This window comes from Phoxinus phoxinus (genome assembly GCF_949152265.1).
Source record: "Phoxinus phoxinus genome assembly, chromosome: 21".
Lineage (NCBI taxonomy): Eukaryota > Metazoa > Chordata > Actinopteri > Cypriniformes > Leuciscidae > Phoxinus > Phoxinus phoxinus.
Genome location: NC_136896.1, coordinates 7,648,986 through 7,675,148, shown reverse-complemented (window position 1 = coordinate 7,675,148; position 26,163 = coordinate 7,648,986). Strand labels below are relative to the sequence as shown.

Genomic DNA, 26,163 nt, shown 5'->3' with positions numbered 1-26,163 from the left:
ATAAATCCATATGCTCCATTTGTTTGGGATCTACAGTATGTAGAGCCCTTGAAGTATTATGTAAAGCAGATACATCAAGCATCTTGGCCCCAATCTTGGACAAGGCCCCATCTTGTCTCTCTTATCTTGGAAATGAATCATTAAGACAAAAACGATAGAATTTTGTACAACCAAAATTTGTTGTTGAATGAAACGAATGCAAGAGTATTGCAAGAACAACATTTTTTCTAATTAAATAAAAATCAAGCAAAGAAAAGACAAGACCACAGCATCCAAAGTAATCGGTTTTATTGTTGAACTATTCTCTTATTTAAAAACCCCAAACCAATTGAAAGCATACAACTCAGGGCGCCTGTGTTTTGTGACAATAGAGGAAAGACTGTGTACAACCTCAAACCTTTTTTTAAACCAAAAATAGACTTTATCCTGTGGACAAAGATCAATGTGTGCCTATTTAAGTGGACCAACAGACTGAATTTTACAGTGTCGGAAATTGTGGGTGAGTTTTGGGAATCAAGGAATTTGAGGAAACTCTACAAAATATAATGCAATGTAAACATCTAGATCATTTCAGAAGGCTGAAATTCTCCTGAATGCATATTTAAGAGATCATGTCTTTGGGCTGGTTTCTAAAACATTAAGGAAGTCATGACCGAATGGAAAAAAATCTGTCAAAAGACAGTATAACCCTGTGTCCAGCCAGTAAAATCTGTCCAGATTACACAGACCAATCTAAAAGATCTGAGGCTGGTTTACAAAAACGTGAAGTCCAAGGGCAAAGATGTCAATCAAGTGGACTAAGTTTAGACTTTTGCTTTTATATTTGTAGCTCTGTTCCTTCCCCATCAATCAATCTCTCTATTTCCACCAGATGTGGAGGCGACAGGTGGGTGAGCGTGTTCAGAGATGGCCCTGACAGATCCCTTTGAAGGGGCAATGATACAGGCTCCTCAAGGGCTGAACGAAAATCAGCATCAGCAAATCAGCATAACTGGACAAGCGCCAAGGGGACAGAAGGGGAAATTGAAAACGAAAGGGTGATGACAGTGAAATGGTGCAGAAAAGGGTACCAGCGCCAAAGTAGGGTGGCTACAGTTTTTACGACGCAAGCGTAAACCAATCAAAGCATAGATTCGTAAGCCTTCAGAAGTCAATGGTCAATTACAATCTTAAAGAAAAGGAACCGCACTCTGGGTCTGCAGCCAAACCAACCATTCAAACTCCAATCTAATCAAGCGTTTAGAACGGATGCTCAAGGAAAATCATCGTCCATCAAAACAAAGTGAAGGATTATGTAAAGGAAATGAATGGAAGTATATCAAGAAAGCATGCGTGTTGGGTGAAGAAAGTGTTCTATGAACTTGCAACACTATGGTTGAAGATCTAAGAAACCGTGGTGACGTGAAAGATCTTTCAGCTGCACATTCACCTCAAAATTGTCTTGAAGAAGTCATTTCTCTCAACATATAAAATCTTTTGAAATTAAATAACAGCATTATTCCTTCTGTTTATTATTTACACAACATCCTCAGTGAGAGTTGGGGAAAGACGTTTAATATCAGAGAAATTGATCATGTTTCACCAATGGCGCTGAAAGATTATATTGGACCACAAAGAGAGATGAGTGGGGTGAAAAGAGCTTTGCCCAAGTGCTTTGTCAAAATAAAAGTCCCAGAATGCACTGGGCTCACACAGAGAGTGCTACATGGGTACAACCCATCATCTTCGGCCATCATTCATCATCCAAGTGATGCAGCTCACAGCGTTGGATTGGGCGCATATTCAAGCACGCGGCTGGCATAGGCGTTTAGATCCGACACAGTCAGTGAAGGAGGGGAGGAGTTAAGGATTAGGCTTTCTAAAACGGCAGGAATACAGGGAAGCACGCCCACTCTCACTGCTGTTCCCGGTGGGATGTACGGTTCAGCCAGAATTCTTGTGGTTTTAGCTGCGAGGCAAACTGCACATCTCGCAGTGCTCGGTGCCAGGTTGGTTCATGAAGGTGCAGTGGAGGCAGGACCACACAGCCGAAGAGGACTGTGGGAGAGTTTGGCCACCCATGGCATAATCCATAGATCCCGATGGCTGCCCTCCAACTGTGTCTGGGATAAAGAATTAAAAAAAAGAACATCATCATAACAAAATGGAGATGCTCTCAACAATGAACTCCTTAATAAAAACACGAAATAATACTAAAAATAACACTGCGCATGACTACTCACTGCAGAGCTGATCGATTGTGGCCCATTGCTCTGATTTCTTCCAGGTCTGAGCAAATTCCTCATTGGCTGTCTTCACTGCATCCAGCAGAAGTCCGATGCTGTCCTGTAGATATAAGAGAGAAGGGGATGAGGTTGTCTGGCAAAATAAATAAACTTTTTATAAGATGAAGTTCACACTTGACAAAAACAAGTGTAGTAGTATAGTACAACAAACAACAAGGATCAGTTGTGCCTACACAGGAACTAAATAAAAACTAAGCATGATAACTTGAAGAACCAAAAAAAAAAAAGGGAATTACAGGGTTAAGAAAGAGAGTGTATTGTGTGTGTGTATATAGATAAATACAATGAAAAACTCACCTCTAAGGGCATGACCTCATTGGTGACAAGAAAGAGGAGCAGGTGGAAATCTGAGACGATGCCCAGGAAGGAGGAGGAGGAAGAACACTGGGAAAGATACGTCGCTAAACTGTGGAAGTCCTGCACACACACATTTTTAAGTGAATATTTAACAAAGAACTATACTTCCAGAGGTAGGACTCTACTTTGACCACAGTAAATAAAAATAAAAAAAGTAACATTTTAAAACAAAAAGTAGTTTCATGTGCAATCCAAGGGTTATTCATTTTCACCAGCAGAAGCTGACAGACATCTCCAGATATGATACAGACCTAAAATATCCTTCCTACACTAAAAAAAAAAAACGGTCAACCTCTAAGGGCCATATTTAATAGCAGCTCGCGCCAACACAAACCCCATTTTGCCATTAAAAAAAAAAAAAAATACTGTCAGGATTTACTAAAGACACACAGTGAAAAAATGAGCACTGAAAAGACATGGACACATATTTTGGCAGCTGACCTTTGCATATGCATTTGTTGGAGTTTCCCTTTCAGACACACAATTTAAAGGAGAGTATTTAAATGAATCACACAACACGAAGTACTAAGGGCTTTGCTGGTCAATTTACTGGTATTTGCACTATTATTTAACTTCCAAAAAAAAAAAACATGTCTTAAACCAGATGCTGATTTGCACTGCTCTTGGTAGATTGCGTTGGTCAATATGGAAATGATCCGGCTGGGTCCGTGTTCTTTAAAATTTTTCACTCCTATCTGTGCTTTTATGAGATTTTACTTACGGTAATTTACCATTTAGTAAATCCAGCCCTAAATGTGTACCTGAGTCTCTCCCAAAGCATCTCTGTTTTCAATGGGGAAGCGAAAAGTAGAGGAGAAGGTGAACACAGGGTCTTTTGGGAAAGTGGTGGTGATCTGAAAAAAAGAGCAATGCAAAACAAAAGACTATGAAAGCATTCATTTATTTTCATAGCATTAAATTAAAGAAAATGTAGGGGGTCAATAAGGAATGGGCCATTTGTTTACAGCCAGTTTGATGCCATGTACCATAATTGACACATGGCTCTCTGTTGGGTCTTAAAGACAGGCTATCCACTTGAGTCTTTGTATCAAGGACAATGATTGTATAAATCTACTCCCCTACACCATTGGCTTTTTGACTGGCATGTGTAGGTTGAAGGTCTAGAGTATGATCAGTGCAAAAGTATGTGGTTGTAACAACATGACAACTACTCACGTCAATGATCAAGTACTCCACTGGCAGTGGTCGGGCTAAATGCGTGATGTCATTGCCGAATTTGTCTGTATCCTGAAGGTGAAGAAAAAGATCAGAAAATGTTAACCTTTTTATGCCTCACTGACAACTAATCCCCTTCATTCCTGTGGCAGAAGTGATATACAGTATAATGGTTTCAACAAAAATATTAGGCAGCAAAACTTTGTTTCTTGAGCACCAAATTATTAGAATGATTTTTCAAGGATCATATGACTGAACACTGGAGTAATGATGCTGAAAAGTCAGCTTTGCCATCACAGAAATAAATTAAGCTTTAAAATATATACAAATAGAACAGTTATTTTAAATTGTAATAATACGTAACAATAATACAGTTTTTACTGTATTTTTGATCAAATAAATGCATCCTTGGTGAGCCCAAGACACTTATTTCAAAAATAAAAAAATCTTTCCGACCCAAACTTTTGAACGTAGTGTATCGTATATATGCATGCATCATGACTGCATGCATTTAGCATCTATGTTTCATAACATGATGTGTGAGGAGAGTTTAGTCCAGTACCTTATAGAAGACATCAGGGACGTACTGCTCCGTGCTGGACTCTTTGGCATAGCCCAGTTCAGGAGCATCTCTGCAGGGAAGTAGACACTCATCCCTCACCAGAGCCATGCACTGATTGGACACCTGATACCCCTCAAAGTGCACCTGGTTATCGGGACCACCTGCCAACACACAACTATTACTAAACTTTTATTTTTCACAGGTACCAATAAAACGCTCTGTGCAAAAAAACAGCATGAACTGAAACAGACAGTGATTTATCAGCCTTGAAGCAAATACCAAACAGGCATTTGACAACCAAATGCCTTAATTTATCACCTTACTGGATAACAGCAGCAGCAGTAAATCTCGTGTAAAGGAGGACGCTGCGTACCTGTAGCCACCACTGTGACAAACTTGGATCCAAAATGGCCATCTGGAGAAAGCCTACACGCATTTGATTGTTGGTTCTGGAAGTTTCCAGCTGTGATGCATTCCTCTGCACTAAGGAAGTATGAATCCTGAACAGGTAAAATATATCCATTGGTCAATAATGAAATTTGAACACACCATGTAGTTAGTCTAATCTTTCATTTGTCAACTCACCTTGTTTCTGGTGTAGCGGACGGTGCCTATCCTTGTGTCCTCTGACAGCAGATCTGTGAAAATCCACCCAATCTGAAAAAAAAATTCTATTACTAACCAAAAACAGCTTTACAGTTTCTGTGAGCCAAAACTACATTTGGAAGCTGTTCCACATGCTCAGGCACAAACAAGGGACACTTCTATCATCCATCAGCAAGTAACTTGAAAGTATCATATGGAAGTCATAGAGGTGTGGAGAGAGAGGAACTCAGAAAATCCCATTAGAGCCTCATGTGATGAATGACTACACTATGGCAGATCTTCACTAAAAGCATCCAGCTTTCCACCTATATATATGTATGTATAAGAGATGCACGATTCTGGATAAATTGGGAATCATATGCGTTTCAAATAGAGATCTCGATTCTCCCAAGATCCTGAATAGACACCTAAACAAAACAACATGTAATTTACTAGAGGATCTGTCAAAATATGAATCACCGCAAAACTATTAATAAATCTACAATAGTATTTCAGTGATATTAAAATAACACTACCCTTTATTTAGGCTGTAGTCTTTGTTATTGAATGTGCTTTGCATATTGCCACCAGCAGATTGGTGTAATTAAGCTTATTGGTCCTAATGGGAGACACCTGTGATATGTTGTGCTTTTGTCATTAAAGCAACCCTTCTCTCTCCTCTCCCTCAGGCAGACCATTTTAAATCCTGTTGTCTTTAATAATTTGGGTAAAATGTTATTTCTTTGATAGACTACTATTTACCCAATTTTTAAGAGGCATGGAAAAGGTCTCTCACCTTCCGTAGGCCCAGTTTTGCAGCCATCTCCTCAACGGCCTCTGCTTTGGGATCTTCAACCAATTCCAAGCTATTCTGGGTTCCAATCTGAGTCATAGCACACGGGTGGCAAAGGAAGAACATGAAGCAGCAAAATAATACTTAACCCTTTTTAAATCAAATAGCCCTGTAATCACAAATTGCTAGAAAAGTCCCATAAATTAATTGGTCTAAAATTGTAAAACCAAAAGAACATTCAGTCATTGAAACATCCGAAATTATCGAACTTAATTATTTAAATTCTTTATAATTATTATAATTGAATTAAAGTTTGAAAATCTGCGTATTTGTAATTTCAGCAGAAGTGCCAGAAATATATTTTGTCTGAGAATGGGAGCCTAACTATAAATGTTAGTCTTTTATTGCCCTCTTGTGTTTATCTGGTATTACTGCAGATAACACACAAGAGCTTAGTGCAGGGTTCCTCAAATCCAGTCCTGGAGGGCCACTGCCCTGCAGAGTTAAGTCCAACCCGAATCAAACACACCTGAACAAGCTAGTCAGGGTCTTCAGAGTTACTAGAAAATTGCAGGTAAGTGAGTTTGATCATGGTTTAAGCTAAACTCTGCAGGACAGTGGCGCTCCAGGACCGGATTTGAGGAACCCTGGCATAGAAAATCAGTCACAAAAACTATGAAAACATACTTAGTGCTATTGTTGTATTTGCTGTAAAGGATGATGGGCCACTGATTCTGTGTCAGGTCTGAGTCTCTCACCTGAGGAGGTTCATAAATGGCGGCGACCTCTGCTCGAAGGCCGAGAGGGATGTCTTTGTGCTCAGTGTAGCGTCCGTACAGGTACCCCATCCGCTGGTTACCCGTCTTCCTCCAAAAGTCAAGGAAACGGTCAGCAATGGTGTGGTTCTCAAACATGATGTTGTCCACATGTCGATATTTCTGCAACAAGAATTTTTGCAGTTTCAACACATGACACTGATTTACCCAACCAGGCATGAGACAGAGAAGCAGAGGGTGAATAGTGAACAGTTTGTCTGTATGTAATGTTAGAGTTAGATGAAATTAAGAGTGTTTGTGATATAGACTGAGAGTAGCTTGGTACCTGTCTGTTGAGAGTGATGGCGCTGGGTTGGCACTTGGTACAGATGCCCTCTGGCCATGGCGGATGACCCTCACAGCCAGATTTAATCTTACAGCTGATATTCTCAAGTGCCACAAACTTTCCCCTGAGAGACAGGAAAACTTCATTAAGTCACTTTATTTCCACAGTCTTATTCAGGTAAGAGTGGAGAGTTCCCAGAAGCACTAACTTGTCTGCTCCGCCCGTGAGTTTCCGGATGTAGGCGTGGAAGGACATGTGCTTGACCGGTGGGTCGAGGTGGTTCAGATAGTCTTCATCAAAAGGCTATTAAAACAGAAAATGGAAGATGAAATAGCAAATGTACTTCTGTGCCATGTGGATCAGTCTTAACTGCAGTATTGTAATCAGTACTCTCTGTGATGCACATCTAGGTTAGACCAGTGGTCCTCAACCGTTTTGAATTCAAGCCCCCTCATTATCCAAGGCAATATTCCATGTAGACCAAGATATTTATTTATTTACGGTACTTTTGCTGTAATGACAAAGCTGCTTGTTTTCAAACTTTTTAATTTACAGGAACTAAAAGTGTCAATATTAAAATAATTAAATAAATAAAATATATATATACATGAATGAATTTTCCACTCGATAAATTATTCAAATACTTTAGCTCACAAATTAATTCTACTCAAAATATTTTTAGGGGAAATTTTTTTTTTAAATGAAATCCCCCACCCTTTTTTTAATCAGATTTTATTATTTTCCATGACTTTTCCAGGTCTAAATTTTAAAATTCCTCATATTTCTGGGTTTTTCTAGACTGTGGGGACCCTGGTTCTTATATAAAAATGATAGTTGTAAAGGAACAATTGAAAAAATAAATAATATGTGAGCTTTCATCTTGATTTGTAATTGTATTATCTTATTTTGAGTCATCTTGGGGTCCTCTAGAAGTTTGCCGAGGGTCCCTGGTTGAGAACCACTGGGTTAGACTCATTTTCCAATCAGTACTCTGTTGTTCCAAGGGAGGATCACAAGTTTATACCTCTAAAGGTACGCAGTGCACACATTTCCCCATGAGACCATGCCGGCACCTGAGAAACAATGACAAAGAATGCCATACAAATATGTCTTGAGTACTCTGTACTCCTCATGTTGCAATGAATTATTCAATAAGCTGCATATTGCAATAGCTCCAAAGTATGGTATGAAAATACTCTAGAAATTGAGTACAATATAGATAAAAACTGTTTCCGAGGTAGCGTGGAAAGAAAAGCCGACTCACAGCTGGGGGTCTCTGTTTCTGTAGATCTTTCCCTCCTGTTTGGACAGATACTGGTCAATCTCATCCTCTGGGATCTGTGGTGAAGAGTGCGAGCGGGATAAGGAAGATGATGATGAGGAGGAAGAAGGGAAGGAGGGGTATGAAGAAGAAGTGTGAGGCTGAGCTGTGTCCATGTTCTCACTGGAGGGTCCAGCTGAGGATGGGTACAGATAAAGCATGTCGCCATGCCTAAAAGACAAAGAAAAACAGTCACGTTTACTTGAGCACAATGCTATGCCCTTGCCAAGACACAAGCCCACACGTGCAACAGAGTAAACCCAATCTCTCATAACTGCACACTTACTTGATTTTCAGCAGGCTGAGAGTCTTGCTCTGTGACAGGATCTCTCCAGTCTTGTTCCGGTTCAGGTAGATCGAAAACCCGTTTGAACTGAAGCCAAACTCTTCGGCAACCTGTAAAGAAGGCAACAAAGGATGTCAGAAACAATAAATTAAGAAGTTTGTTTTTATTTTTTCTTGAAACTGATGTAATTAATATAACTGCAGCATAGTTGTTCTCATTCTTGGTCAATTTTTGATGTCTAATCCACCTTTTTGAGTCTTTACTTATAAGATAATAAAGTTTTAATGAGTTCAATAAGGGGTGCATCCAAAATGTGTGGTGTCAGTCATGATTATTTGACTTTCAGAGACTGCAGTGCTGACTGCAGGACTGTGAGTTTCTCTCTAATGCCATGCAGATACAATTCCTCAAACTCTAATGAAGTTATGAGAGTAGAGTGCTTAAGAGAAAGAATTTGAGACGATGATGCAACAAAATGAGAGAGATGCAACTCATTCCCAAAAATAAATTAAGGCTTTACACATAGAGACATACATAATGCAAAAATCTACTAAACAATTAATAAGCTACTAGATCTAAACTTGAAAATGATGTGTGGTCAGACTCCCTGCATGGTAAAGACAAAATCAGGATAAAATACTACCAAAAATTAACATTCAAAAGCTTGGGGTCAGTAAGTTTAGGTTTTTGAAAGGAATCTTTTATGCTTTTAAATTAAAAATACAGAAAATATTTATCAATTTAATGCATCCTCGCTGAATGAAACTATTACTTTCCTTCAATAAAAAAAATATAAATCTTACTGACCCCAAACTTTTAAAAGGTACTGTGACCAGGAAAATAATGTAGGTACTCATGCCATGGATATCTAGTTTACTTGCTGTTAATCAGACAAAAACCCTGAGTATCTTTCAAAGATGTTATGCCGCTAACATGGCAAATGCAGTTATTAATTTCTTAATCAAAAGCACCTTTTACAATCACTTATAAGAGGGCCATTCACACAGAAAGCGTTTATGCGGTTAAAAATGGAGCAGAAAATAAAACTCAAGGGGGGGGGGATATCCAACCGTCTCCATTGACTTTGTATGGCGTGAAGCTGTCTCCTTGTCATTTCTGACTTAAAACAAAAACAAAACAGTGTCTAAAAGCTGCTATGTGACAGGGTGTACAGCAAACAAGCTAAAAAACCCAGAAATACGTTTTTATAAGCTGTCGACCCCAAAAAAAGAACGTTTAAGGAGACAAAAGTGGATACAGCCAATAAGACGGGAAGCATCCGCTGGAACGAATGGGTAAATTGTGGGATCCTGACACTCAGTATGCACTATAAATACACTACGTGTCGTGTGCAGTAAACTTTTTGTTACTGGTAAGTCTAATATTCAAATGTCAGGTTTATATGTTATATATTTCTGTAAGCTAAGCTATCCCTGTCGCCGATTACGTTCCCCTCCAGTGGGCGTAGTTCTCAGAGTAATATGACACGTTGCGCTCTGTCTCAATTCTGTATCCACTTTTGTGTCCTTAAACGCTGTTTTTTTGGGGGGTCAACAGCTTATACAAACGTATTTCTTGTTTTTTTTTTACCTTGTTTGCTGTACACCCAGTCACATAGCAGATTTTAGACATTGTTTTGTTTTTTTGTTATAAGTCAAAGTCGGTGTAGGCGTGGCCTAAATGCGTTCTCTCTCTATGCATTTCTTTTGCTCCAAGCACCAGAACACAAGATGAACAAGCACAGAGGCCACAGCTAGACTCTCTGTCCCTTTTCTGCTATTTAATGCCGAAATCAAACAGTGAGGCGGTCTCAATTGATCGCTGACTCACTCTCCGCTCTCCTGCTGAGAGACATGAATCTTTAATGGGCCCTGAAGTGTCTACATCAGGCAAACACAAACCCTCTGCCTCAAAACAGCCTTAACTAAAAGCATCCAAAATCCTCTATGACACGTATATTTATATATATATATCCTAATGACAACTTAAGTCATCAAAATCAAGATATAGATAAGACATGAGGTTGTCATGGGGTAACATGTTGAAACCATTTTCCTGCACTTATTATTCTGAATATTGATCACCTACTACAATTTTTCTACTAAATGTAGCCTATAACTAGATAGACCTAGAAATATAATATAATGAAATATATATCTATGTTAGACAACAAATTAAAAAAGAGAAATAGACTATAGGGCAGTGTTATTTTAGTATCATGCAAACACTTGTATAGTTTTTATTAATATTTTGAACAGCTTTTTTGTTTTCATTTTAATTGTAGTTAGTTTCAGTAATTTTGTTGTTTTTTGTCATTGTTTTTTAAATATGTCCATATTGTTATAATTTTTATTTCAGTTTTAGTTCATCATGTTAAAGGTAGGGTAGGTAGGATTTATATAAGAACTTTTTACCAAATTTGATTAAACTTTCTATATATATCAATGCATAATTAAAATGTAAGTACTCTGATAAAAAGAGTATAAAAATCGAGTGACTCTAGACCGTTTAATCTTCATTAAACACAGCTCATTATTTCCATTCGGGACGAATCACAGGATTGGCTTGCGCGACTGTCACTCGACGTCGCCATGACTACCGCCGTTATTACTGGCTCTGCCCACGTGCGCGCAGTCGCGCACCCGTTTTTAGGTGGGAGTGAATGGAATTAATGAGCTGTGTTTAATGAATATTAAACGGTCTAGAGCAGAGTTCTCAAACCGGTTCCACGGAGGGCCTAGTGTATGGAGGTTTTTGGTCTTTCCCTTCAATTAGTGCCCAATTAAGACCTAGACTACCAGGTGAGGGGAGATCTTAACCAATTAGTGACCTACTCAATCAGTTTGGTTCAAGGTAAAAGAGAAAACCTGCATACACTAGGCCCTCCGTGGAACCGGTTTGAGACAACTGGTCTAGAGTCACTCGATTTTTATACTCTTTTTATCAGAGTACTTACATTTTAATTATGCATTGGTATATAAAGACAGTTTAAACAAATTTGAATAAAAGTTTTTTTTAGACAATTCTGACCAACCCTACCTTTAAGCTACATGAAAATGCACAAAAAAAAAAAAAAAAAAATTAAAGCAACACAATTTTTTTTTTTTTTTTTCGTTTTTAGTCTCACATAGCCAGACCTTCAGAGTGACAGTAGAAGGTCTGGACTCCATCACAGCTTTCATTGGCCAAGGACCGCCCAAAACAACGTCTGACCAACATGTAAAGCAACCAATAACATTTCGTTTAGTTCCGCGTTGTTTAAGGGTGTGAAAATGAAATAAAAAAAAATGAAATGAAAAGTGTAAAATGTCGATAGCAGACCGGTGTGCATCTAATAAATGAGTTTTCTCAAACAATGGCACCGCGAACTTCACATAGTTAAAAAACAAACAAACAGTGTTTAGTTGATCCTGATAAGCGCTTATTGTCACAGTTGTAAACATGGCGGCTTTCTTCTTCCATGAAGCGGTTTGGAGTCAAAACGGCTTTGTTTCCAGACAGACCGTTAAAGAACGCGACACACACATCCATTTCCATTTTGTGTGCATTAGACGTTCAGCAAACACCAGTCCGTGGGCACGACGTAAGGCTGAGGCTAAGTTTCAGCTAACTATAATAACCCTGATATAGGTGCCCTACATTTTATATTTTGGCCCCAAGCCATGGTTCATTCCTGACTCTGCAGCAAGCACAGCACCCATCAAGCTTTGCACCACAGCGGAGATGCGTGTCACTGCGGCCCACAGCATATGGACATACAGTAGGTCTCCTTTTTCAGAGCTGCCTCATTAATAAATCAACATTCAGCACTCGGCAGAAGGAGGAGTCTGTGCTGCCACTTTTAATGACTCAGGATCTGATGCTGTGCATTTGTTGTAGTGCTATTCTCAGCTTCTTTATTGACAGGCTATGAATGTAACCGTTGCATAAGTGCAGAGGCATGACAATGGATACAATCTGTGGTGAATAGTAACACCTATTCTGTCATGGGGAAGGGTGAGCAAATAAATTTGACAGCATATTCAATATCATTTAAATGATTTTGCTGCAGATAAAAAAACTAGCCTACCACTTCACTTAATCTGCTTGGCTACAAAGGCTTTAAAATAAAAGTTACATTCTATTCTAAGAGCAAATACATATTAGACACTACCGTTCAATAGTTTGGGGTCAGTGAGATTTTTTTTATGCTTTTGAAAGAAGTATTTTATGCTCACCAATGCTGCATTATTTGATACAGTAACAGTAATATTGTGAAATATAATTACAAAATGTATTCTTGTAATGGCAAAGCCACAATTCTTCAGATATCATTATAATATGCAAGAAACATTTCTTATTATCATCAATGTTGAAAACAAATCTGCTTGTAGAAACCCTAATAAAAAAAATCCTGGATTCTTTGATGAATAGAAAGTTCAAAAGAACAGCATTTATTGGAAATAGATATAATCTTTTGTAACATTATAAACGTCCCTACATTACAATTTATAACCCACACTTTTGAATATACAATATTATTTGCTATATTGCAGTGCAGCCATACTGTCAATAAGAGGTCTAAGGAGATCATTGTACAGCTTTTATCTTTTAATTACATATGTGATAAAGAAAATTATAGCACAGAGAGAGATCTAAAGCAAATTTTAATTCCCTTTACCTTCTTAAGGAAAGCTGCAGCTGTCTCACGCTTTGTTGAGGGGATTTTTTTCATTCCATCTGGAGATTGAACACGGATGATCTGTCAATGAGCAAATATAAGGGAAGGGAAGGTTAGTGCAACAGGTATGACATACAAACAAGCAAACAAACGTACAAACTTTCAATGGACAATCAATCTCTATTAGAGGCATATCTGCAGAGCCACAGATGGAGCATGACGTCCAGTTCTGGACACCCAGCTCCCCCTGTCTGGATGTAATTTTGGGCGTAATGGATGGAGCTAGAAGGTCCAACCACACCCTAACCCTACCCATAACTCTATCCCTCCACCCATTAGATCCACAGAGGTGGAGCCGGACTGGGTCAAACTCAAGCCATGGCGTCCAGAGAGGTGGAGCTGGATGTCATTTGGCTCTGCAATGAGCACCACTTGGGTTGAAACGTAACGAGAGCACAACTGTTAATCAGCCCAAAACAAGCCAGTAGTACAAATAAGAGAAAACAGGTGGCTGGAGGGCAAACCATTGACATTTGACACTCAAAGCGGTACAGAGGTCTACGCATGCCACACGTCTCCATGTCCAAACATCTAACAGAGTGACTGACATATTATTATTACATATTATCATAAGAACATAGAGCTACACTCTTGGTCTCGCAGTTTTCTTTTAATACAAAAGCTAAACAAAGTATAATGTGCCATTCAAAACACCTGAATAAGTTACTCAATGTCAATTCACTTCCTAGATATAAAACTATCAGAAACACACAACAGTTCAAAACAACCCTAACTTAACTGAGGTCATAACGTAATATGTCAACTAACGTTATTTATTTAAGTTAGATGAAATCTTGTCTTCATTAACCTGTGCCAAGCCAAATAAAGTCAACCTCAGCAGAAATAACAAGCCCTAGCGGTAAATCATAAGTTAACGAGTCAGATGAGTGGTGAACATAAATGTTGTTTTTATTGTTTAATGCGTTTCTGGACGATTCTGGTTGAGTCTGATCATTAGCATCATGCTAACAATTCTGCTGCCTCATCACTGGATGACAGACTTCACTTAAACTGCCAACATACACACGCAGACTGACACTTACTATGTTTTCTGCCATGTTGATGGTATGAATCGTCCCTCTTGATGTCGCTGAAATGAGACTTGACGTATTTTAATATCGCTGTTTATGTGATCTGCTCCGGTCTATGCAGCGATGCCAAACTCACAGAGCCGGTGCTACATCTATATGAGTCCGGACTCCGGGCTACGACGGGATCATGTTTAAAGTCACCGGATAGAAACCAGGAGATATGTGTTATGTTCCTGTATATCTTTATTTTAAAAAAAGAAAAATAAAGTTGGCAATATATAGCCAATTCTTTTCCAAAAGATTATGAATTGTATATATGATATATACTATATAGTTTTTGATTATTATTAATAATAATTTAATGTTTAATATCTTTTGCCAGAGATTCTATTAAAGTTTATGACACTTAAATGTATAGGCCTACTGTAATTTAACCTTTATATGTATGCTTATTTGTGGTTGCCTGTGTGTGTGTGTGTGTGTGTGTGTGTGTGTGTGTGTGTGTGTGTGTGTGTGTGTGTGTGTGTGTGTGTGTGTGTGTGTGTGTGTGTGTGTGTGTGTGTGTGTGTGTGTGTGTGTGTGTGTGTGTGTGTGTGTGTGTGTGTGTGTGTGTGTGTGTGTGTGTGTGTGTGTGTGTGTGTCATTTAATAAAGTATTATACCTTTTACTTTAACTTCACTAAATTTGAAAGACAAATATCATACTTTTTACTCCACTACGTTTCTGTCAAGGTCCTTGAAAGTAATCAGACGTCAGTCAGGGGATGATTTTGGTTGAAGTCAGAACTAGACATCAGATTGACGTCAACATCCAACGTCGGAGAGACGTTGGATTTTGGTTGGAAATAAAAGTCAGTTTGATGTCAGAACCCGACTGATGTTGGTTTTTGACGTCAACCCAATTTTCATTTTCAACCACAATACAATGTCTGTCCAACGTTGGAGATTAAAGTCAAGTTAGATTTTAATTTTCAACATTGGGTTTGGTCTTAAATGCACATGTTGTCATTGTTTTGGAGCACACTAGCTTATAGATAACAGTAAGGCTAACATATTTATACTAAAAGCTCAAAAACTTTAAACAGGGCACTATTTGAGGGAACAGTCATTTGGGTGTCCGAAACCATTGTGGACGTTATTTAGAGATGACAAATAAACAAGCAAATCATTTTTTCTCTTTTTTTTCAAGCTTTATTTTGATCTCATCCTGTAGAGCACAAACTTCACTTTAGTCACTGATGTTATGAAACTTCAAAAATCTGCAAAATACAGGCCAATACAACACAGGAGAACTTTAATATATAAGGATCCGTGTGACAGTGTGATCCGAGGAATTTACTTTGGATATATATTTAAAAAAAAATTGGATAAATGAGGAGCTGACTGTGTGGGAAATGGGCTTTTTCTATTAGAATTTGATAAATTAAATTAGATTAGAACTACAATGTGACAAAACTAATGGTTAAACAAATCAATGAATGAACATAAAACATAATGGTGAAAGACAGAGCATGCAACAAAAATAAATATAGGGAAATAAACACATTGACAAAAAAGTTAAAGAAAATGATGGCTAGAAAATCATAAATCTATGAAAGATACAGGACATTTAAATAGAGCCTTATACGGTGAGTAGATCACATTATAATGACTATACAATGAAATATACAAATGGAAAGAATTGAATAACTAGTAAAACTAAAATGGGACACAATGATAAAGTGGGATGTGATGATGAAGATGATAAGTGATGCTGATGAAAAACAACTACATGGATGAAGGACACAGAAGACATGCGAGCCCAACACTGCTCCCTAACAATCACCTGAGACTTCCTGAAGCCGAGAATTATAGCCCAACATTAATTGTAATGATCTAGTTGTCCCTGTATACAGTATTAACGTATGCGTTGAATGAGGGGGTTGCAAAAGCACAAAGCCAATATGGTATTTAAAAAAGTAACCGTTCCTGAGGGTATCAGAATACACAGACGTTAAGGTAGTGGGAAGGTTAAAAAAATTTCAAAATCTGCATATTGATGGGGAAAGAGTGGGCTGAAATAAAGTTTTGGTGGTCTAACTGAAGTGTCGGCCAGCAGAGTGTTTCATCTCTACAGGACTTTTGATCTTTTCTTATGAACTCGGCGAAGGTGGACAGAAGAGGCAACGAGGTACGTGAAATGAGAAGCCAGGCATTTCACGGGTACGTCTCTTGTTTTTACTCACTCTGAGGCTGTCTTGCTTGCGTATGTTTCGTGTTCCAGAAGAAAACGGAGGAACAGTAGAAAAGAGCAAAGAAAAGGAGCAGCGTTTTTTCTAGGCAAACAGAACGCAATCTGACGGGATCATATAGAAATTTTTTCTGTTCTATACTTTGAGCAGAATGTGTTCTCGGACTGCAAGAAAAAAGAGAAACCGGAGGAATTGATAGTCAGATTTTTTTTTTTTTTTTTTTTTTTGGTAAACATTTTTTCTTAGTGTTTCCATTTTTATAAATGTTGCTCTTTTGTGTTTTTATTCTACTATAAAAGATGGAATGGTCCACTTGGAGCTGATGGCCAGGATGGAGACGGGTGGTTTGGAGACCATGGCAGCGAGGATGATGGGAAGGTGAAATGCTCAGATGATACCATACTGAGCCAACTCGTGAAGCTCCAGATGGTTGAAGGCCTCCCAGGGGCAGATGACAGTGATGTCTGTAGGTAGAAACACAGCAACATGAGTTCATCTATCATCCAAAGGGTTAACTTAAGCAGCTTGAAGGCCGGGTAGCATTCAGGTCTGTTTAATCATGATGTTATAATGTCATTGATGATACTCAGTATGAGAGGATTGTCTGACATACATGCACATGCACTGTCTGAACAGACTCCCTGTCAGACAAGGGCGGCTTAGAATAGATGGTAAGTGATGCTGTCCTAATGACAAAACACGTGAGGAAAAATGTAAAGCAGATTATGCTTACCAGTGCCTAAACCTTCCATGCCTGGGATGTCATCTCCAAAACTGTAAAATAAAATAAAAAATATTGGATATTTTATTATTACTGCAGTATAACATGTGAAATAACATGATTTTGACAGTGCGGCTTACCCTTGGATCCCCTTCTTTGGTGGCTTGCTCTTGAACTGGCGAGTCTGCCTCTGCTTGAACTTGGGCGGCCCTTTGCGTGGTGTGGCGGGACCACCAGTGACACGGGTGGCTGATTTCATCTCTGTTTTGGGCAGCTCAAGATTCATGGCTGTTGGTCACTGTTGGTCTCTTCTCTTTGTATTCACTCTCCGTGATGTAGTGCTGATGTAAACATATCAGAAATAACTGGAGTGAGTTTATGGTTCACACCCAATGACACATTGATTTTTCCATAACATGGATTTTTTTTTTTTTTACTGGCTCATATGGTACTTAAAACACAGGTATTTTTTTTATTTTTTATTTTTTTTAAATACACGTTAGGCCAGGAAGGTTAGACTAGGTCAAGGTCAAAGCAGCACCTAATGAACATCTATGGTAGCCACCTCAGACTGAGAAAACTTTACCCATAATCCTCTTACTGATGAGTAATACGCAAATCCAAATACATATTCTCCTCTAATTGAATGTCTGTCATGGCCCGTGCTCCCTGAAATGAGCTCTGGGAATGAGTGATGGGTAGGGTGACCCATTTTGTGTAATCCAGAGCTTGGATTAATAAATGTTCCCCCGTTCTAATGGTGGCAATCTGCACATGGGTTAATCTTATTAGAGCAGGGATAACACCAAACATGCTGAGCAAACAGAAAAGAGAAGAGTCAAAATATGACCTTCAGGTATATTCCTCAAAGACTATCACATAATATTTATAACCATAAGGTCAATGATTTGTATACATATTTTGAAAAAAATAAGTACAATTATTAAGTCTTAATTATGAATACTAAGTGCTTAAAATGCGTAAATTATTATTTATAATAATTATTATAATAATTACAGTATATCATGCATTATTGAATGCATAATGGCCACCTATCCACTATAAATAAACAATGTTAATGAAAATAAACCATTTGTCATCATTTGAAATAGCTACATTGAACATTTTGACACTTTACAGATGAAATTATTATACAGCTTTTTGGAATATTTTATTCTGTTTGGTCAACTGACATTCTTTGATCGAATAACTACCAAGCGTATAGCGTCAATTTTGGCAGGTCATGTTAGTCAAGCTCGCATCAGCTGACTCTCAGCTGATCCACGACTACCTATAAGAATACGACGCACTGTATACATATATAAGCTCCTTTAGTATTATCAGCAGCTCGCGTTTCTCAGGAGCGAATTACCCTCCTCCATCCCCAGCTCCTCCTCTCGCCCAGTCAGGATTTGGCATTCTGATTATCCCGGAATCAGACTAAATTTCTCTAATTATTAAATTAGACATTAAAATTAATTAATGATATCTGCAATACATTCATGTTGGTTCTGTTCTGTTTACCCTAAGGGGGGTTATTGCTGCTCTCCCTGCTCTTATCCATGCTAGGCTGCACGGATGCGCAGGGAGTTCTCGCCCAGAACAGAACCATACCGCCAATCCAAACTGAAAGCTAATTGTCAATCATATTTGATGATAGTGGTCCTGACATAATTGCATAATGACCACTAAACTGTATAAATTAGGCTACTTGTCCCAGGCAACCATTCATGTCCATTTCTCTATTCACATAATTAAATAATTTAACCTCAAATCAATATTTCATACTATTTATGTATTAATAAGTATATGATAACCAGGATAATATACGGTCAGCTATCACAAAAAAAGCCCTTCATATATTTTTGACATTGTTTTATTTTAACCACATTGTTTACTATAGAATATTATTACATAACAACTCATCCCTTATTGATGATTAAATATTCAAAGGTTCTACTCACCGGTTGATTGACAGGCTGTTGACTGGGTGCAGCTGCAGCACCGTTCCCCTCACGTATCTCTCTCCTGAGGAGGAGTGGATGTCAACGCTCGGCTTTCCTTGGGAGCGGTGCAGGGTTTACAGGCTTTTATACTCTCTGGCCCCCAGAAGATTAGGAGAGGGACGCCTCGCGCCCTGATCCCCTCGGCTGCAGATGAACACAACATGTGTGTGTATTTGTTTAATGGGGCAATTGTATTTTTGGAACACCATATGCTTTTAGCAACTTGTTTATATATTTTTTTCACATAATAAAACAACATATATCCGTAGTAAATTGCATATACAATGGTCTCAAACTATTTTTGGACATTTGATGAGGCCACTTCATATAGGCGTAGTACTGAATCATGCTTTAACCAAACTTTTTTTTTACAAAGCTGACCTGCCGCCTTATACATAATATAATATAATATAATATAATATAATATAATATAATATAATATAATATAATATAATATAATATTTGTTTTGGTTTATTTAGCTTATTTATATAATATATTCATATTCATGTTATGAATTAATTAAATTATTATAATAATTCATGCATAACATAAATATTAATAATGAATATGAATGTACTGTATTGTTCAATAATAATGGTCAAATGCTTTTCATATTGTACATTGTATATAATGTTTCTGAACTCAATCTGAACAAATGTAGAGCTTGCGGAATTTAGTAACACTGTAAAAAAAAAAGTTGCTGCCTTAAATTTTTAAGTACAATCAACTTGGATGTTTGAGTCAATTCAACTTAAATTACATCAAACTGACTTTAAAAAATGAGCTGAGAAATGTTTAAGGAGAATAATTACATACGCTCTTCTAGGGTTTGTTTGTTCTGCAACTTTCTATCATTGTTACGCAACAGGCTCACATCTGGGGGTCGAGTGGAGTCCATTAGCGACTCATCCTGTGGTTTTTATAGCATTTTCAGGGAACGAAGACATGAACCCAATCACTGTTTCGCACATGCTTTATTTTGAGACTAACAGCACAAAAATAATTACTGAAGACACTAGATTAAAGGTTGGAGGTTTAATTAGTTGATTACATGGTCTAGATCTGCGGTCAGGAGTCTGCGGTCTGGCCATCTGTATTGCTAATGAGAGTCTTTGTTATTGACAGGCTGTTGTCAGTTAAATAATATGAAATCTGTGATTAGGAATGACTATAACTCAAAGAGTCTTTTGTTGTACATTACGGGTGGGTAAAAGTAGTTAATTTTGTGTCGGCAGAACATACCGTTTTGCAAAATATCTCAAGATGTCTTCTTTCAATAATATAATATAATATAAAATAATACACATATATATATAAAACAATTTTTTAATATCATCAGAGTTTTTTTTGTATGACAAAATACAGAAACAAAAATGTCTACATTGACAGACTGGGACAATTGGGATAATTACAGTTTTGTAGAAGAAAAAGAAAAAAAAATCAAATTAGATGTGTTAAAAGGGATTTATGGGTCATTGGTTGCTCATTCTTGTCTTTGTGTCAGAATTTGCCCCCACAACCTCAGACAGTGCAAGGTCATGGGGTCGAACGTGCCCCTCTCTACGTCTGTGTGTAATGAGATATGAAGACACAACAGAGGAATCGATCAATTCTATACAAAGCCAGTGGGTTACTGCGTCCATGCTCTGACAATTGATAACTAGCTTGTGAGATTACTGATGACCCAGTTCAAACAATAAACCCGTGACCAAACTCTTATCCCTGGTAGTTATCTGAACCATTTAACCAATCGTAACACTGACCCTTTGATTTGATGTTACAAGTGTATTATTAGATTTAAAATACAATATCTGGAATTTAAAATCTATAATCTATCTTATAAATATATACACAGTATATACCGGCATATTAGTATTTTCACCCCCCAAAAAAGGTTTTAAGCCAGTTATTAATATATTTTGCTATAACGTGTCAGTAGGAAATATCAATTTATATTTCCAAACATTTATTTCGCCATTATTACAACATTTCACTATGGAGGTCATTAATGATGACCCCCATGAACCAGTGTCACATTGTCTTCTGTAGCCTACATCTTGTTCACAGCAATACCTAACCAATTTTCACGTCATTCATCACAAATCCTTAAAGCAGCTGGATCACAGCCCTGCTTCCAGGCACACGGCATCAAGCCCTCATATGCTGACTCACTGGTACTCAGATCAGGATGGCTGTCGTCAAAGAAACCACTCATACAAGTGCCAATGCCATGAACAAGCTAAGCTGCTAGGCAACTCTGAAGACTAGAGCCAGCCAATGTGGGTTTTAACGCCACAAGAGCTGATCAGATAGGGAGACATGTGACCTATGTCATTTAAATCAGCATTTGGGTCATAAAGAATTATTTATGATTTAGATGTGATTCTACAGACAGACTCACTAACTTCTTAAAGTTGATCATAACGGCCTTTTGTTACCTCTCTGCTACTCTGCTAGATGGAGCCGTTTACCTCCAGTATTTGTGCTAAGCTAGGCTAGCGGTGGTGCGTCAGACAGAGTTACGGCACCACGGAGATAAGAAGGGTATGTATGGACTTATCTAACTCTGAGGGATACGGTGAATAAGCCAGACCTCCAAAAAGTCGGCGTGTTCCTTTAAATTGTAGGCCCTACAGACAAAATTGTCCTAATAGTCAAAAAATTACTGAAATGAAAGGGAAACGAATTCCATCTAGTGGAAACGTCTGGTACTGCGCCCAAACAAAATCTTACAGAAAGCTCACTTTTAACCTTAAATAGATATTAACCTTAAATTTGGAACACTGATTTTACAGATTAATGTTTATTACAGTATACAACATAAATAGAGGGGCACAGATACAGTAAAATTCAATAGTAAGCTTTAAGAAAAGTTTATTTGCATTACACTTCTGTAAACAGATCTTGCAGTAATTAAAATCACACAAAAAAAAGAAAAGTTAAAATTGCAAAGAATTGAATATGAACTTGGCATGCAATACAATATACAATTACAGAAAATAATAAATTCAGCATCCTCAGCTACACTGCATTACAGTATTGGTGACCAAATTTGCCATCCTACAGTATAACTGTTTTTTTAGTCTTCGGACAAGACTTTCTCTCTCCCCCAAGGCAATCATCTATCAGTTCTGCAAAAAAAAACAACATATATATATATATATAATACTGTATGTGTAAGTAGTATAAAAACCCTGCAGATGAGCCTTGTAGGCCAACTTTCCTCATGAACAAGAACATGGGTCAACTACAATGCTTTGCATTTCATCAGGAACAAATGTCCTTTGACCCTGTCCCCCTTAATTGTTCTTTTCCCCTCTTCTTTCACTTTGTCTCCCACCATAGGATTGATTTTCCAAAGCACATCATCGCATGTGGCCCTATTTATATTATTCTGAGTTTTTGATTGGTGTCATCCGTTTTGCTTAATGTTTACACATGGATAAATGTGTGCTATTTGAGTTCACAGTGCAACACTTGAGGTAGTGTGTTCTTGTGTTTTCTGAATAAGAACATGGTTCAAACTGTGCAAAATGAAGAGTTTTGTTGAAAAAATTGGAACGTTTGAGAAAAAAGGTGAAATGTGTTAAACGTCTTTGTTTTTTAAGAACTGAATGAATGGTCTGGGAAATTGGGCCATCTGAATATTTCTTTGAGAATGATTTCTGAAGGATCATGTGATACTAAAGACTGGAGAAATGATGGTGAAAATTCAGCTTTGCATCACAGGAACAAATTACATTTTAAAATATATTAAAACAGCTATTTTAATTTGTAATAATTTATCACAACATTACTCTTTTTACAGTAATTTTCACATTAACAGTCTTGGTGAGCATGAGACGTCTTTCAAAAGAATGAATAATCTTACAGAGATTTGATAATGATAAATAAGAAATTGTGGACTTTCTCCTAATATTATATTAAATATCCATATGAAATTATAAAACATAGCTATCTATAAATACATAACATCATTAGCGATTCATATATTTGTTTTACTGCAGAAGTGAACATATTAAAAACATGCTTCTTCAGATAAGGTATTATCATGGGTGTAGTCTGACATCTGTCAGTTCTGCAATATTGAACATGCCCTTAACAATTCTCACAACACACCTTTATCTATATTTCAATTATAATGAAATGCACTATATTTTGTGAAAAGTCCTATGTAAAAACATTACAAAAAACTCAAAAGCAAAACATCCACATGGATTTTGATAATGGAAGTTTTGGGGGAGGGCTTAATTGTCATGAAAGGCTTATGGTCTTCCATTGTGCAATAAACATAGCCCATATATATTTTCCTACTGATTTTGAGGTGAAATGACCCAGACATGTTCTTGACAGATTTAGTGAGACTTACCTATTAAAAATGTGCAAATAGTTGCTGCAATGAAACACTTTGAACTCTCAATAAATACCGCCCCCCAAGTCCACTGTCATCAAGGCTTCTTCAGTAACTTGATCTCCATTTTGAGATAAGCCTTTAGGTTGTCATCGAGAACGCTCTCCTCAATGGCCGCCAGAGCTCTCTCTCCACCATTGCTGTAATACTTCAACAGTTTTTCAGCATGTTCGATCCACACACAGTTATGACAGCCGCTCATGCAGCAGTGGGTGGGTGGAGATGGAGGGCCCTCGTCCGCAGGTTCTGAGGCTGTCGGTGTCTGGTTTACACTGCTGACGGAGGAGGAGTCTGGGCTTGAACACTGCAGGTCACAGGCAGTGTAGTGCAAAGCTCTGTTCTGAGAGAGCACAGTCCAGTGACGGGGTCTGGTCTTGAAGAGAGCCATGTAGCAGATGCACAGCTGTAGAAAAGTAGATTGATGCAGTTTATGTGGGAATTAATATGTGGGGTAGTGACCATGTTTATAGTTGAACAGCCTTTTCTTCCTCTGAACTTTTTTTTTAAAACTTCAACTTTTTTAAATGCTATAATAGTATGAAATACACACACACACACACACACACACACACTACTACTGTATTTTTTATGTTTTTGACATAAGTCTCTTATGTTCATCAAGCCTGCATTTATTTGCTCAAAAAAACAAAAGAGCAATATTGTGAAATATGATTACAATTTAAAAGAATGGTTTTCTATTTTAATATACTTTAAATATTATTTTGTGATGCAAAACTGATTTTTTTTTTTTATTTGATTTTCATCAAACATTACTCCAGTCTTCAGTGTCACAAGATGATGTGTAAAATTGTAAAAAAGCAGATAAGTGTATTATAAAAACATGAATTATTGTTTTTTTAATTACTTTTAAATTGTTAGTGTATGATTTAATAAAATATATATATGGTGGTTCTTCAATATTATTTATCATGAATTTTCATGAAAATTCAATGGACAGTTACCAAATTTTGAGAATGTCTCTTTGTAACATGTCAATCATTAAATAAAAAAACACGACAGAGACTCGGACCTCGGTGTATTTTGCTGTTAGCAATTCTATCTGATTTGTATTTTATCACATTATAGCTGAGATACAATAATAGGCCTTTGTTTTTAGATAATTTTAAACCCACCCTTTGTAAACAAGCATGTGAAGGCATCGCAGGAGTAGATGACAGCTCACACAGTCTCTTCAGGAAGCTCCATTTTTACCATATGATTCAGTGTCTTCGCTTCAAAATAACTGAAATAATAAAAACATTCACTCAGCGTTTCAACAGGACGCGTCCATCTTTCTTCTTCTTCTTCTTTTCGATTAATGGCAGATTGCAACCATGACTATAAGGTGCATACCGCCACCTACTGTACAGGAGTATGTAACATGAGCTACATTGTAACTATATCATTAAAAAAAAAAAAAAAAAAAAAAAAAAAAAAAAAACTAAATCCTACTATATATCCCTATATTTTTAAGATATTGTACCACTGCTTCCTGAGTATCATTAACCCCATCTCCTACTGTTCCTATCAAACCTTCAAGATTCCATTCTCTTCCTGCCTGTCTTATTTTTAAATTTAGACTCATTCTCTCCTCCCTGTATTTCCTACAGCGTAGTAGTACATGTTCAACGCGTCCATCTTTGAATCATGTGTGACCTCTGTTGTAAATGTGACGACAATGGCGAAACCAGGTAGCGAATCAGACTGAAGAGAGAAAATTCCTTGAACCAATTAGAAGTTGTGAGAGATTTTCGGAGGCGGGGTTTATCAAGAGAGCAAACAAGCTGCACTACCAAGTATATCCGTTAGATGGCAGAAATCGACTATAATCCAACGGGACACTAGTCATGGAAAATCTGTGTGAAGGCAGTGGCACCATTGCCACACACTCTTGACGTCGTTGTGATAAGACACAAAATAACAACATATGCACTACTACTATGACTACTACTACTACTAATAATAATAATAACAACAACGAAGATTGGTGTTTATTGATGATAATAGCCTACAAATACATAATTAAATAAGCACATTTTATGTTAGAGTTAGAGTGAAAGAAATACTATATTAATTTAATTTTATTAATGTATAGTGAATGTTTGTGATGTTAATTGTGTGTCAGGTCAATTTGTATTAATGCCGCGAGTGTGAGTAACAAACAGCATTGTGATCATGCTGTTTTTTGTTCAAGTCTGCCATTCATTTTGATGGTCAACTTTTGATGGGCAGTTGTCTCTACATTTTTATTAATATTAAATTATAGACACTAAAGTACCCGTTATATGACAGACCAAGAAAAATAGCTTTAAAGTAAATGTGATAAAAGTAGCTTTAAAGTATGGATGGCACTTTTATGGTCAGGTTGTAAAATATCAGTGATGGATGTAGGCCTAATCATCCAGCCATTCCCACAGGACTGTGTGTTTTAGAGGCACGTCCATAAACAGAACACACAGCACCATGAGACCTACTGTACATAAAATATGAATGCATGCATGGAAAATATATATTTTCATATGGGCTGAAGTCTTAACCCTCTGTTTTAGTTCATAATAAAACAATATTTATCTTAGC

General features: G+C 37.4%; 3 protein-coding genes across 5 annotated transcripts; all 3 read right to left on the bottom strand.

Moving 5' to 3' along the window:
• Nucleotides 1–271: 271 nt before the first annotated feature.
• Nucleotides 272–14,419, bottom strand: nploc4 (NPL4 homolog, ubiquitin recognition factor). 2 transcript variants are annotated; one of them, XM_079596183.1, is made up of 17 exons: nucleotides 14,230–14,419; nucleotides 13,127–13,207; nucleotides 8,467–8,576; nucleotides 8,124–8,351; nucleotides 7,884–7,932; nucleotides 7,068–7,162; nucleotides 6,860–6,983; nucleotides 6,517–6,696; nucleotides 5,762–5,848; nucleotides 4,966–5,037; nucleotides 4,754–4,880; nucleotides 4,381–4,541; nucleotides 3,819–3,890; nucleotides 3,404–3,496; nucleotides 2,583–2,702; nucleotides 2,223–2,325; nucleotides 272–2,102 (listed from the first exon to the last, which is right to left on the bottom strand). In XM_079596183.1, the coding sequence occupies exons 1-17, from the start codon at nucleotides 14,242–14,244 to the stop codon at nucleotides 1,945–1,947; spliced, it is 1,875 nt and encodes a 624-aa protein (XP_079452309.1). In that variant the 5' UTR covers nucleotides 14,245–14,419; the 3' UTR covers nucleotides 272–1,944. The 2 variants fall into 2 exon arrangements, with proteins under 2 accessions (XP_079452309.1, XP_079452310.1); XM_079596184.1 differs by having other exon boundaries at nucleotides 4,966–5,034; nucleotides 5,759–5,848; nucleotides 14,230–14,398.
• Nucleotides 14,420–16,235: 1,816 nt separating this feature from the next.
• On the bottom strand, nucleotides 16,236–19,251 carry pde6gb (phosphodiesterase 6G, cGMP-specific, rod, gamma, paralog b). Its single transcript, XM_079595839.1, has 4 exons — nucleotides 19,133–19,251; nucleotides 17,309–17,509; nucleotides 17,181–17,221; nucleotides 16,236–16,911 (listed from the first exon to the last, which is right to left on the bottom strand). Exons 2-4 carry the CDS (start codon nucleotides 17,452–17,454, stop codon nucleotides 16,835–16,837), a joined length of 264 nt encoding a protein of 87 aa, XP_079451965.1. The 5' UTR covers nucleotides 17,455–17,509; nucleotides 19,133–19,251; the 3' UTR covers nucleotides 16,236–16,834.
• A 2,781-nt stretch (nucleotides 19,252–22,032) lies between these two features.
• Nucleotides 22,033–24,880, bottom strand: oxld1 (oxidoreductase-like domain containing 1). 2 transcript variants are annotated; one of them, XR_013795741.1, is made up of 3 exons: nucleotides 24,720–24,880; nucleotides 23,545–23,989; nucleotides 22,033–22,306 (listed from the first exon to the last, which is right to left on the bottom strand). XR_013795741.1 is itself a non-coding variant. In XM_079595838.1 (2 exons), the coding sequence occupies exons 1-2, from the start codon at nucleotides 24,744–24,746 to the stop codon at nucleotides 23,624–23,626; spliced, it is 393 nt and encodes a 130-aa protein (XP_079451964.1). In that variant the 5' UTR covers nucleotides 24,747–24,880; the 3' UTR covers nucleotides 23,168–23,623. The 2 variants fall into 2 exon arrangements, 1 of the variants encoding a protein (XP_079451964.1); XM_079595838.1 differs by lacking the exon at nucleotides 22,033–22,306 and having other exon boundaries at nucleotides 23,168–23,989.
• Between the last annotated feature and the right edge of the window lie 1,283 nt (nucleotides 24,881–26,163).